The 14,646-nt window shown below is 33.7% G+C and overlaps 1 protein-coding gene across 1 annotated transcript in view; it reads left to right on the forward strand.

Annotated features, from left to right (window-relative positions):
- MUT (methylmalonyl CoA mutase) overlaps positions 1 to 14,646 on the forward strand; it is a 34,313-nt gene that overhangs the window by 2,034 nt on the left and 17,633 nt on the right. Inside the window, exons 2-8 of the mRNA XM_011960435.1 lie at positions 2,028 to 2,451; positions 3,469 to 3,836; positions 5,285 to 5,442; positions 7,746 to 7,917; positions 9,854 to 10,102; positions 12,627 to 12,738; positions 13,756 to 13,871. Of these exons, the coding sequence (XP_011815825.1) occupies positions 2,067 to 2,451; positions 3,469 to 3,836; positions 5,285 to 5,442; positions 7,746 to 7,917; positions 9,854 to 10,102; positions 12,627 to 12,738; positions 13,756 to 13,871 (1,560 nt within the window). The 5' untranslated portion in view covers positions 2,028 to 2,066. The remainder of the gene's footprint in view (positions 1 to 2,027; positions 2,452 to 3,468; positions 3,837 to 5,284; positions 5,443 to 7,745; positions 7,918 to 9,853; positions 10,103 to 12,626; positions 12,739 to 13,755; positions 13,872 to 14,646) is intronic.

The raw sequence follows: 14,646 nt of genomic DNA on the forward strand, positions 1-14,646 counted from the left end.
CCTGACCTCAAGTGATCCACCCGCCTCGGCCTCCTGGAGTGCTGGGATTACAGGCGTGAGTCACCATGCCTGGCCTCTTTTTTGTTATGTTTCCATTTAGACTTTGTTCTATGTACTTTTTACATAGTTGAACCTATTGCATTTAAATTATGTGTCTTGAGTCTTTTACTTACTACTTTTTGAGTTTCTCTTTTTTTGGGAAACTATGCATAACACATTAACTTTGTACTTATACATGTATTTACAGAAACTGCATAAAACATAACTGTATAATTTGATGAATTTCCACAAACAGAATATATCTATGTAAGTGGCAATCAGATCAAGAGCATTACTCCCAAAAGCCCGTCTCTTACTCCTTTTGTATTCTAGCAACCATAAGTAATCATTCTTCTGACTTCCGACCTCAAAGATAAGTTTTGCTAGCTTTCTAAACATATTTTAATAGCTACATGAAATGCTATCATTTTTATATGCTGTAATTCACTTATTCATATGTAATTAGACACGATTTTCCTAAATTTTCTCTATTACAAATAAAACTATAGGGAACATCTATGTATTATTACAGAAGCTTTCCCAGGAGTAATGTTCCTCGGTGGAATGGCGTAAACATTTCTGAAGCATTTCATATATATTGACAATTTACTTTCCAAAGTAGTTAAAATAGTTAATACTCTCACCAGTGGTTTATGTCTCTTGTTTAACAACCCCGTAGTAAGTGTTGAGTATTTGTTTCATTTAAACTTTACTAAACTGATAGGTAAGAAGTGATATGGAAAATAAAATTTGAAACTCCCTTTATTTGTTGCCTTATCCAGTATAATACACATAGTATAGTGAATATATTAATGTTTGTATCTCAGTATCTTTTTAAATAATAGGCTCTATATGTTTAGATTGTATGACTCTGACAAGTTTTAGTAATTCAGGTGAACAGTTTACTGCTTTGTGAGGTGGGATTTTGATCAGGCGACTTTATTTCTCTAAGCCTCAGTTTCTACATCTGGAAAATGATGACACTGTACCCAGCAACCTAGTATAAAAGTCTACGCTAGTTATCAGAAATGTACAGCTCTAATGTTGGAGCAGTTTATAAATTAGCACAGTAGATTACTGAAGAGGCCATTTGGCTCACCTTACGGGTTCTGGGATGAGTTGTGAGCATGTTAGTTAAATGCAAGGACTTTGAAACAAGCTGCATAGGTTCCAGTCAATGCTGGCTCTTCTGTGCCTCAGTTTCCTAATCTGTAAAATGGGGATAATAATAGTACCTACCTATTACGGGTATTGCAGAGATTAAAATTACTACTCTCTGTGATGTCTTTATAGACTTCTGTGTTACTGGCACATAGAAACGCTGCAAATTGGAGATAATGCCTTAGCTGAATTAGCCAGAAAAGAGTATTTTAGGCAGAAGGAAGAGCAAGAGCAAATTCACAAAACATTGACATATGCACAGCCAGCTGCAGGTAATCCAGTATTTCTAGTGCACAAAATGCATAAAGAGGACAAAGAGTTGGGTCTGAGAGGGAAACAGAGACTGGTTCATGAAGACCTTGAATACCTGTTTGTCTTATTCACCACTTTTTTCCTCCATTACCCTACATAATGTCAGTCATAAACTGATATTTAATAAAAGCATTTTGATGTTAATTAGGAGGCTGTAGGATATCTTCCGCATGATACAGAGTCTTTGAAAAATTTCATGGGAAGTGTGACATAGTCATATTTACAATGATGTCATTGTATGGAAGGGATTCATATAGAATGGAGTAGAAGGGGGCTAAGACTGGTCAGTAAGGCCAGCTAAGAGGCTACTGAGGAAAAAGACTGGAACTAGAAGACTGATAGTAATTGTGGAGAAGAGGGGCCAAAGTTGTAAAATATCAGGTGCAGGAAGCAGAAAAGGGGAAGAAATGAAATCAGACTAATACATCTTCTTTCTTTTCTGTTCCTTTCTAATCAGTAGCTCCTATTTCCCACCCCCTCTTCTAAATGTTTATACACTATGTTTCTTTTTCTAGGTCAGTTCTTATTTCTGTTGGGTGTTTCCATGCTCCACCATGTTAAGAGCTAAGAATCAGCTTTTTTTACTTTCACCTCACTACCTGAAGCAGGTAAAAGAATCATCAGGCTCCAGGCTCATACGGCAACGACTTCTACACCAGCAACAGCCCCTTCACCCAGAATGGGCTGCCCTGGCTAAACAGCAGCTGAAAGGCAAAAACCCAGAAGACCTAATATGGCACACCCCAGAAGGGATCTCTATAAAACCCTTGTATTCCAAGAGAGATACTACAGACTTACCTGAAGAACTTCCAGGAGTGAAGCCATTCACACGTGGACCATATCCTACCATGTATACCTTTAGGCCCTGGACCATCCGCCAGTATGCTGGTTTTAGTACTGTGGAAGAGAGCAATAAGTTCTATAAGGACAATATTAAGGGTGAGATTTTAATGTAAGACATAGTATTTATGATAAGACATATACCTCCTATATTTTGATTTTTTTGAGGTTAATCTCTGTAAAGATGATATTCACTCTATAATTATGTAGTTAAAGACTACACTCTGAAAAAAGTAGATTTTTTTGAACTTCTGTGGTCAAAAAGATAAGTGAGTTAGAATAAGGTGCTGAATTTTTGAAAGAAAACAACACTTACGTGCACATTATTTAAAAGGAATTAGGTGAGGTGAAATTGCATGAAGAAAATAAGACATTAGCTTTGCCTTTGAAAAATGTTTAACATTGTTGGGATAGGGATTGGAGAGGAAGATAGTTAAATGATGCCCAAAGAAAGTGTAAATGTGATAACGTGGTACAAACATTCCGTGCAATCTGGCATTCATTCACTGAAAATTATCTTAATTATTAATTCTTTCTGAGCTGTAATAAAATCATACTGTTTGAATACTAAACTGGTAGATTTATAAGATTGTAGTGCCCATGGAAGGTTGAACTTATATTTAGTATAGATTATTTTAGTTATTTAAAAATTTTGTACAATTGTCATAATTCTGTTTTCCAGAATATTTGAATAGCCAAGAATTCTCTTGTGACAATATTAGACAAAAGAGCAAAAAAGTAAGCGAGCATACAAATGTTAAGTTATTTTTACCATATATGAACAGCCAGATCTTTTCATGAATTTTAGAAATATTTCAATCAAGTACCATATCTTCAGATAGACATGAGATGACTGAGATTTATTGTTTCTTCCATTCTTTCCTTTAGTGAGGTCCGGAACTAAATTTGTGCGTTTTGGCACAAGGGAAACAGCTGACTCTCTTAAGAAGTGAAGTGTCTTTGTTTAAATTGGTTTTGACATGTATGAGCATAACAATAGTTGTTATAGAAGTATACTGTTATGAGATGAATCAGTATTTTTAGTGGTGTTAAAGTAAATCATTTACCCTGATTCCAGACTCTTGAATCTTACGTTATTTTTCTGTATGTATTTAGCTGGTCAGCAGGGATTATCAGTTGCCTTTGATCTGGCGACACATCGTGGCTATGATTCAGACAACCCTCGAGTTCGTGGTGATGTTGGAATGGCTGGAGTTGCTATTGACACTGTGGAAGATACCAAAATTCTTTTTGATGGAATTCCTTTAGAAAAAATGTCAGTTTCCATGACTATGAATGGAGCAGTTATTCCAGTTCTTGCAAATTTTATAGTAACTGGAGAAGAACAAGGTGTACCTAAAGAGAAACTTACTGGTACCATCCAAAATGATATTCTAAAGGAATTTATGGTTCGAAACACATATATTTTTCCTCCAGAACCATCCATGAAAATTATTGCTGACATCTTTCAATATACGTCAAAGGTATACTTTGTGGTTATTATAGATTTTTCTATAGTTCCTTGAATGTAGGAATTTTTACACCATGCTAAAACCTAATTTTAAAACTGAGTATTATAAATTTAGAATGTTTTATTATTGTTACTTTTTGTTTTTAATGTACTAATTTTATGTTCTGTCATTACTTGTAGGAATCTGGGCAATAGATCTTTACTGTGTTTTCTTTATTCCTAAAATTTAACTCTGATAACTGTTAGATTCAGGGAGGTCTTCTACTTACATTTTTAAATTTTCCTCCAAAATTCAGATGCAGTTGTGAAGTAGACACTGGTATCAGACAAATGGGGATTGGAATATCAGCTTTATTTCTGCTAAAAACTGAATTGGAAGATATCACTTATCACTCATATCTGCAACCTCAAGGAGGTCCCTAATATTCACCCCTGAATTAGACTCATCTTTCCCAATGAGAATGATGGGAAAAGTCCTTCCATAGGGACACATTTTTCTCCTTCATTTTCCTGTGAGCAATTTGTTTATATTTCCACCCGTTATTCACACTTTGCTTCTTACCAGCAATGCGCTCCTTCTCCTTACCTGTGTTAAAGTCACACCATTATTTCATGGCACAGGGAAAATCGTCATCAACCCTTTTTATCTCTATCAATCCTTGTGATTACTGTTATCTCCAAACTCTAGCAAGCATTGCCTAGCAAGCATTTTATGTTTGGTTAACTCTTGGTAAAGATAGTTTTTCTTGACTCTGCAGGATATGTGTGATATACTCTACCTAACATGAAATTTTAGGGGAATGGTGGAAATACAGTTTTTGTAGTGATTGTGGTGGAAAGAACTTGTCTGGGATATGCTTAGTATTAAATGTCACAGTAAATCAAACTGAAATCTTTGATTTTTAAAGCCATGCGTTTTATCCCATTTTGTTTCAGCATATAGTACTAAGAATCAAATCATTTTCTTTTTTTTCCTACTGTGTACTTATTCATGTTTGATGCCTTCATTCAAATTAGAAAATTAATAACTAGTAAATAATAATAAATTTATACATCTTCAGCAGATTAACCCAAAGTTTGGGTCTACAACCTCTTACGAGGTCCAAGTCATTGGTTTGGAATTAAAAATGCGTCATTTAGTTCTCAGACCAAAGGTTACATTCCTAACCTCAGCTAGGTAATTTCACAATTTAAACTTTTAGGAGAATGGTTAGTACAAATTCTTGTCCACCAGAAAAATAAAGTAGGTACAGTCCTGATGATGGTTCATGGATGAACCATTTAAATTGGAAAGCAAATTAAATGTAACAAATAAGCATTAAATATTTTGTTAATATTATAAACTACCAAGTATATTTGAGTTTAACATAATTTTAAAATAATATTTACACTTAGAAAGTGGATTTAATAGAACCTTTTGATATTTTACTTAGTCACTGTTACAATTTTTTTTTTATGTAGCACATGCCAAAATTTAATTCAATTTCAATTAGTGGATACCATATGCAGGAAGCAGGGGCTGATGCCATTCTGGAGCTGGCCTATACTTTAGCAGATGGATTGGAGTACTCTAGAACTGGACTCCAGGCTGGCCTGACAATTGATGAGTTTGCACCAAGGTGAGTAAATTAAACCTAGATATTGTTTCAACATTAAGAAATGCATAGGACCATTTTATATATTGATAAAATGAATTTATAAATATAAATATCAGGCTAGATTTAGATTTTCTTATATTTGAGTGATAATGATAGAAAAAGCCAATATTTCTAATAAAAAATAGAATTAAATTTGACTACTTCTTTGTAAATTCAAGGAATATCTTGTTTCCAGCTACTTAGAGAACACAAGTTGCACGTTTTAACAAACTATATTAAAATGTAGACATAATGTTTAGACAGTTTTATTTTTCTAATTTTTCCATTTTAGAATACGGAATTAATCTATTATTATTTATTATTTTTTATTTTCCTGTTGCACTATCTAATGTAATGTTTTGGGATCCACTATGCTATTGAAACATTCATTTCACAACAGTTTCTTAATAATGTTGTATGACAAATGTGGGAAAACTTAAATGAAGTTTATGAAATATTTAAATTTGGAATTGAAAATCATTCAGTGGTTCAGTCAGTACAGCAATCACTTGCTAAGCTTTGCTGTGCCAAACACTAGCCTATATGCTGACAATACAACATGTAGAAAACATAGCTTCGGCCTTCAGTGTTTATAGACTGCTAAAATGCGCCTTTATACCAGGGATATGTGTACTTATTGTGACAGCAGTTCCCAAAGTGTGGTCTAAGAACAGCTGGGCATTGCTAAGACTCTTTCTGGGGTATTTGAGATAAAAACGGTTTTTATGCTTATATTAGAGCTTTATTTGCCTTTTTCACTTTCATTTCTCAAGAATTTATAGTGGTGTTTTTCAGAAGCTACACGATAAGTGATATTGCAACAGATTGCAGAAACATATATGGGACTCCAGCTGTCTTCTCTTAAGCCATACATTGAAGAGATTTGCAAAAATGTAAAACAATGATGCTTTTATTATGTGTATATTTTAAGAAGCATACTTATTTTTCATAAGAAATGTTACTAATGTTAACATGTTATGGGTTTATTTTGATTTGATTTGATGATTATTGAGATAGGATCTTGCTCTGTTGCACATGCTGGAGTGCAATGGCATGATCACTGCTCATTGCAGCCTCAGCCTGCCAGGCTCAAGCATTCCTCCCGCCACAGGCTCCCAAGTAACTGTGACTATAGGTGTGTGCCACCATACCTGGCTAATTTTTAAATTTTCTTGTAGAGATGGGGTTTCCCTGTGTTGCCCAGCTGGTTTCAAACTCCTGGACTCAAGCTATCCTTCTGCCTTGGCCTCTTAAAGTGCTGGGATTCTAGGCAGTAGCCACTATGCCCTTCCTTATTGTTACTTTTAAGTGAACTAGTAAATAAAATATTGAAACAAATAAAGAAATAAATTCTTTGGACTCTTCAGTAAGTTTTAAGAGTAAAAAGGGAACCTGAGATCAAAATATTTGAAAACTGCTGTGTTAAGAACTTCTTTCAAGGCTGGGTGTGGTGGCTCATGCCTGCAATCCCAGTGCTTCGGGTGACCAAGGTGGGCAGATCCCATGAAGCCAGGAATTCAAGACCAGTCTGGCCAACATGGCAAAACCTGGTCTCTATTAAAAATACAAAAGTTAGCTGGGCATGGTGGTGCTTATCTGTAATTCCAGCTACTTGGGAGGGTGAGGCACAAGAATCGCTTGAACCTGGGAAGTGGAGGTTGCAGTGACCTGACCGTGCTTCATTGCACTCCAGCCTGGGCAATAGAACAAGACTCTGTCTCAAAAAATCAGCTTCTTCCAAAAATGTATCAGGAGTGGATTTGCAAGCTTTGTGCCTTTAGAGACGGACAAGTAACCTAAATGTTTAAATCAGCACAGAATATGAGATAAAAGGGAGAGGTGAAGGAGAAGTATATGCCTAGATCAAATGCACGATCATTCTTTTACAAAACACTTTCTGACTATTTAAACAAAGCAAATTTGCTGTTTTATTTCATTCATAGGTGACTCCTATCTTACATATTGAGTATTCCTAAAATATATATTTTTAAAGAAATTGAATCTTTCTTTAATGAAGGACACAAGAAGAGATTCTTTCATAAAGAAAACCAATTACAAAGTGAATAATTCTTACCTGAAACAAAATTTCTTCTATATGCATAAAACTGTGATTTTATGTTAGGTTTAAAGTTACATAAATATACATGTACTGATCTTAATTCAAATTAAGCTGTTTGAAATTAAAATATAGACTTTGATTTTCTAGTGTGTGATGCAATTAGTTTTATTTTCTGTTCTATATTGTTAAGTTTAATTAAATTCTGGACCTAGCATTACTATTTTAGGTTGTCTTTCTTCTGGGGAATTGGAATGAATTTCTATATGGAAATAGCAAAGATGAGAGCTGGTAGAAGACTCTGGGCTCACTTAATAGAGAAAATGTTTCAGCCTAAAAGCTCAAAATCTCTTCTTCTAAGAGCACATTGTCAGACATCTGGATGGTCACTTACTGAGCAGGTGTGTATATAATGTAAAATGTAGTATTTTAATAAAGTTTTCTATATATATTTTTTCTGAGCAATATGGCACAAGCAGGAAATAGATTTAAGAAGCTATCTGTTAATATTTGAAATCATAAATATTCTGAAGCATAATGTATACTTAGATTTGTAATTATACATAGTATAGTAAATAAATAAATAAAAATTGTCTCCCTCTAGTGGTTAACAATATAAAATCACTTACATCCTAGCTTCCATGTAGTGCTGAAACACTTTTGTAAAAGTAAACAAGGCTGGGTAAGGTGGCTGACACCTGTAATTCCAACACTTTGGGAGGCCGAGGTGGGTGGATCATCTGAAGTCAGGGGTTCAAAACCACCCTGGCCAACTTGGCAAAACCCCGCCTCTACTAAAAATACAAAACTAGCTGGGTGTGGTGGTGCATGCCTATAATCCCAGGTACTTGGGAAGCTGAGGCAGGAGAATCACTTGAACCTGGGAGGTGGAGATTGCAGTGAGCCGAGATCACACCACTGCACTCCAGCCTGGGCAACAAGAGCAAAACTACGTGTCAAAAAAAAAAAAAAAAAGTAAATGGAATTTGATGATGAGGAAGAAGCAAAAGTCGTAAGTTAATACTCCCATATATTTGTAAGAGTTATAATTCTTAACATAAAACTGCCTATTTAAAATTAATTGTATATACATACATATTTTATGTGTTAAAGTTATATGTTTAAACAAGCATGCAATCAAACAGACTGTTTAAAGACTATTTTTACTTGAGTAATTTTATTTGTTTTCTTAAAAATTGAATAGTTATGGCCTTGTTTTTATACATATTCTCTTTACATATGAAATTTATTTTGGTACATTTAAAAATAATTTATATGTGCAAAGTTACATTGCTTTTATACATTTAAATGTTGAATAATAACTATTGTGCTCCGTATGAAATATAACTTCAGGTTCTTATAAATGGAAAAATAGACCGGGCGCAGTGGCTCACGCCTGTAATCCCAGCACTTTGGGAGGCCGAGGCGGGCAGATCACGAGGTCAGGAGATCAAAACCATCCTGGCTAACACGGTGAAACCCCATCTCTACTGAAAACACAAAAAAATTAGCTGGGTGTGGTGGCAGGCGCCTATAGTCCCAGCTACTTGGGAGGCTGAGGCAGGAGAATGGCGTGAACCCGGGAGGTGGAGCTTGCAATGAGCCGAGATTGCGCCACTGCACTCTAGCCTGGGTGACAGAGCGAGACTCCATCTCAAAAAAAAATAAAAATAAAATAAAATAAAGTAAATATAAATGAATAAATGGAGAAATAGAGATTTTTAGGGTTGGAAGGAACTTTAATAATCATTTTTATTTTAATCTGCTTTTTTTTTCAGCTAAGGAAACTGAAGTTCAGAGAGATCCAATGACTTGCCCGAATCACACTTAGGCATACAATAAACTAGAACTCAAATTTCAGATATTTCAGTTCATTGTTTATCTGTTTGGTTAACATTTATTCAGTGCCTGTTTTGTACACATCATTGTGGTAGATACTGTGAGGTAGACAAAATAATTAGGGGAGAGTGAATTATGAAATGAAGGACTATATAATCTTAAGTAGAAAAAGAATGTGTTCTTGAGATACTTATAGAAAAGTATTTAGGCAATGTAAAAGTAAGCACAACAAACGTCTGATATTTCAGAGGATTATAAGAGGTAATGTTTTAGTGCTTAAGAGAAGATTAAGCACTAAACACTGATTCTGACTCTTCTAATTCTCTTCTAATTCTGGCTTCTAAACTAATTTGTCTAAATTTATTTGCTATTCTGAAGCTTAATATGGAAATTGACATAGAAAGTATGCAGCAGTTGCTGTTTAATCATGTTGCTGTTTATAGTTACAATATCTATCACCTGTTTCTTTGGGTTTTTGTTTTTTATCAAATATTTTAGGATCCTTACAATAATATTGTCCGTACTGCAATAGAAGCAATGGCAGCAGTATTTGGAGGGACTCAGTCTTTGCACACAAATTCTTTTGATGAAGCTTTGGGTTTGCCAACTGTGAAAAGTGCTCGAATTGCCAGGAACACACAAATTATCATTCAAGAAGAATCTGGAATTCCCAAAGTGGCTGATCCTTGGGGAGGTTCCTACATGATGGAATCTCTCACAAATGATGTTTACGATGCTGCTTTAAAGGTAAGTTTTTCCACTTTGCAACTTTGTTTTCAGAATTTACAGATTTATAAAGATTTATAGATTTTAAAACTTATAAGTCAAGATTTACAGATTTTAAATTTATAAATCAAATCACTTACAAATTTATGTAATAATTTAAACAATGTTTGCAAAAAAAATTCAGATTTAATTTTATAGTTTTCAAAACTGAATCTATTTAAAAATACATTTGTATTAAAGTATTTTATTAAAAGAATTGACTGCTAGTATTAAAAAGCTTGTACAAAAAACAGCAGCTTTTGATCTTCCACTTTTTTTTTCCTGCTTCCTGGAGTAAGATACACACTTCTTTTTGTTGTTATCTGCATAGTTTAAAATCACATGTATACTGTTTCTTTTAATTGTATCAACTGTAGACATTACACATGAGACCTTAGACACTATCTATTGCTTTCCTAGTAGAGTAGTTTAGATTTTGGCTGATTTATACCCCTACTTTGCCTCCTCTCTTACTACCAATATAATTATATCTCAATATAATCTTTTCTGAAATTTTCTAATGTTCTCATTTGATTTAAATTGTTTTTTCTCTATTTCTGCTCACTATTGCTGTTGTTTCACTCCTCTTTGCCATTATAGTAGGAATATATTTTCATTTCTCCTCTGTTGAATTCTGAATCTTGAATCCCATGTCTATCTCTTGGTTATTTGGAAGTACATCTCATAGAAACCTGCTAAAAATGGTGCATGGGAGATAAATTATTTGAAACTTTGCCTGTTTGAGAATGTCTTTATTCTATTTTTATACTTGATTGATAGTCTGACTAAGCTTGACATTATTTCCATTCAGGAAATTCATAAGCAAGTTTATAAGCATTGATCTATTTTTTATTCTATATTTTTATTCTGGCTTTCAATATTTCTGGTCAGAAATTTGATGCCGTTCTCATTCAGGATCTTTCTTTTTGAAAGTATTGGGACCTTGTCTTTACTTTTTGTGTTGATGTATAACTTGGTGTATTTTTTCCTACGTGGTACTGAACCTTCATTGGTTCTTTTTTGTCTTATCTTTTTTTAAAAAATGTTTTTATAGCTCTAGGAAATTTTCTTGTATTATTTCTTTGACAGTTTTTTTCTTACCATTTTCATATGCTTTCTCTTTCTAGAACTCCTAGTCATAAGCTATGGACCTCCTTAAATAATATCCTGATGTGCTGATGTTCTTATCTTTTTTTTTTTTTCTTTTTTGAGACAGAGTCTTGCTCTGTTACCAGGCTAGAGTACAGTGACGCAATCTTGTCTTACTGCAACTTCTGACTCCCTAGTTCAAGCGATTCTCCTGCCTCAGCCTCCTGAGTAGCTGGGATTACAGGCACACGCCACCACACCCAGCTAATTTTTGTATTTGTAATAGAGATGGGGGAGTTCACCATGTTGGTCAGACTGGTCTCAAACTCCTGACCTTGTGATCTGCCCACCTCAGCCTCCCAAAGAGCTGGGATTACAAGCGTGAGCCACGGCTCCCTGCCTGTTCTTATCTTTTCTATAGTATATCTGTTTGCCTTTTTGTTCTGTGTTCTTAAAGATTTGTCAACTTTATATTTCTACTTATTTTTACATTCATGTATTGTATTTTTAATTTGTAGAGCTCATTTTTGTTTTCTAATTTCCCCCTTATAATTAATGTCATCATTTGTTGCATTACTGCAGAATCCCTTTTTATTCTGAATTCATGATATTTTCTGAAGTTTTCTTTTGCATCCTGTATTGTCTCTGCTTCCTCTCTCTGCTTTTTGTTATTAGCCTTTAGTTAGAGTACAGGCTTTTATTTTGGTAAGACATCTTACCCTTACTTCTCTCTGTATTTGGTGTTTGATAGTTCATTGCATCTTGAGTTCATTTTCTGTAGACAGTAAACTTTGGTTCTCCTGACAGAATGAGAGAGGGGTGGTTGCAGACTCTCAAATTGTCTTCTTCTTTTTAGCGTCTCATTTTATACTTACATAGAATCCAATACAGATTCTTCTTTCTTGAATTCATCAGGGAAAAGTGGGTTGACCTTGATCCTTTCTCCTAAGCCATATATCATTCCACTGTCTGCTTTCTGCCTTCATGTATGAAGCTATGATTGAAGGTTTAAATGTTTCCTAATTTCATTAAAGATGAGGTTACATTGTTTCTCTGCAGCTCAAATAAAAAGTAAATTGCATTTTAAAATATATTTTTCTTAGAGACTTTATGTAATTATGAAAACTTTAGGTACCTAAAAATAAAGATTAGAGAATTGATGTGGCTTTAATTTTCTCCCAAGACTTAAGAGGTTTTGTGTTTTTTGGAATATACATGTTAGTTGTCTTTTCAAGTAACTATAAACACACAAATTCTAATTAATGCCTTTCAGGTTTATTTATGTTCTTATGAAACATTGACATTTAGTTTATAATTTTGTTAATATTAGTAATTATATAACACTCATAACAAATTTATATAGTTTATATACATTTTTAATATTCTCTTTTAGTTTTGTTAATGTTTTTCTTTTTAGCTCATTAATGAAATTGAAGAAATGGGCGGAATGGCCAAAGCTGTAGCTGAGGGGATACCTAAACTTCGAATTGAAGAATGTGCTGCCCGAAGACAAGCTAGAATAGATTCTGGTAAGATAAAGTGAGAAAGTTAATATATGAAATCCAGCATTTAAAAAGAAATTCATTTCTATTTGAAGATAACATGTATGGTTACTAAAACAAAAATAATGAAAAATGGAACTTGGGTAAATTTTTTCTCATATACTTGTATCTATCTATGTTTGTATTTTCACATACATGGATGCACACAGGCAAGCATATGTACAAAGTGTGTGTGGATGTCTACCCATTGTATATATGTACTTGTTTGTGAGTAGATGTCATTAACATTTTGAAGATGACATTGTTGATCACAGTGTTCTCTGCATTGGAGTATTCATTCATCCAATGAATACTTTTTTAGTTTATTTTGTTTGAGACACTTGCTATGTCTGGGCATACAACTGTGAACAGGACAGACATGACCTCTATGCACACAAATCTTACATTCTAGTAAAAGAGAGGGAAATGATCAAGCAAATAAAGAATTATAGATCATGATAAGTGCTATGAAGGAAATATGAAGGAGTATAACCTAGTGGTAGGGGTTGCGGGAAGTTTTATATAAGAATAATAATCTGGTAGTTTGAGGTAAAATATATTCTTTATCATGTAAGGAAGTATCTTTGTCATTTTGATTTACTACTTATAGAAGGGTTCTTTTTTTGTTTAAAAGTGATTGGCTGAATTCAAAAAAATATTAGAAAAGCTACTGGGTATTCATTCTCTACCTTATAAATCTTAGATGGCAACTTCTCTGATTGTTATTTTGAAGTGATAGAAGATTTATTAGAAACTGTGGGAAAGTGTGTTTTAATAGTTTGGTAGAATAATGGAAGTCCTTCCTTACAGAGATTCTGACATATACCTCTACTTTCCTCTCACACCCCCTTCTCAGATTGGGATTTGCTGATCTATGTTGAAGTTTCATTAAGACTTAAGAATACTACTTAAAGATATTAAATTTATAAGAAAAATACGTCATACCCAGAGCATTACAATTAGGTAATTATTTGGGAATAAAATTTTTCTTTGGGAAATTACCAGGTTCCGAAGTCATCGTTGGAGTAAATAAGTACCAGTTGGAAAAAGAAGATGCCGTAGAAGTTCTGGCAATTGATAATACTTCAGTGCGAAACAGGCAGATTGAAAAACTTCAGAAGGTATTGATAGCTTTTTTGTTTGTTTGTTTTTTGTTTTTTGGTTTTTTTTTAGTATTTTCTGTGTTCTGGGCACTGGCTAGGCTCTGAAATTGTTGTGCTTAAATTAATCCTTACAACAGCATGAGGTGGGTATTAATTTCTATCATTTCAAATGTAAGGGAACTAAAGATAAGGCATTGAGAAACTTGCTCAGGATAAATAATTAGACAACCAGGACTCAGTCTTAGTCTGTTGACACCAAAAACTTCTTTTAAACTATGATATCTACCTCTGTGAAACTTCTAAGTTGTTATTAAAAACCACACTACAATAATACCTTCCATAATTTATAGATTAAAACCAAGGCTTAGATAATTATGTAACTTACTCAAAGTTAAAAACAGAATAAAGTTTAGAGTTAGTGTTTGAATCCAGGGCTTCTTATTATGATTTCTTTCACCAGAATGATAGCATCTGATACTACTGTTAAATAATTACTTGCTTTTTGATTTTTAAAATTCAACTATATTTGGTAGTGCTTTAGTAAGGTATAGTTTATAATAACCTTTATTTATTTTGATTGAAACTAGAGTACTATGTTCCCTTCTTACTTTGTCACTGAGTTGATCCAAAGCATATGAAATACTAAAATAGGTAAATCAAATTCATTGTCACTGTTGTAACCTATATATTTTTGTTGTGTGAAGCTACTTTGGCTTCTTAATCTTTGGCATTTGTAATTACTGCTGTTTCCAAGGTAGGAAGCTTAAAAATTTAATTACTTTTCTTTGTTCAC

The sequence above is a fragment of the Colobus angolensis genome, unplaced genomic scaffold (genome assembly GCF_000951035.1).
Source record: "Colobus angolensis palliatus isolate OR3802 unplaced genomic scaffold, Cang.pa_1.0 Scaffold51, whole genome shotgun sequence".
NCBI classification, from domain to species: domain Eukaryota; kingdom Metazoa; phylum Chordata; class Mammalia; order Primates; family Cercopithecidae; genus Colobus; species Colobus angolensis.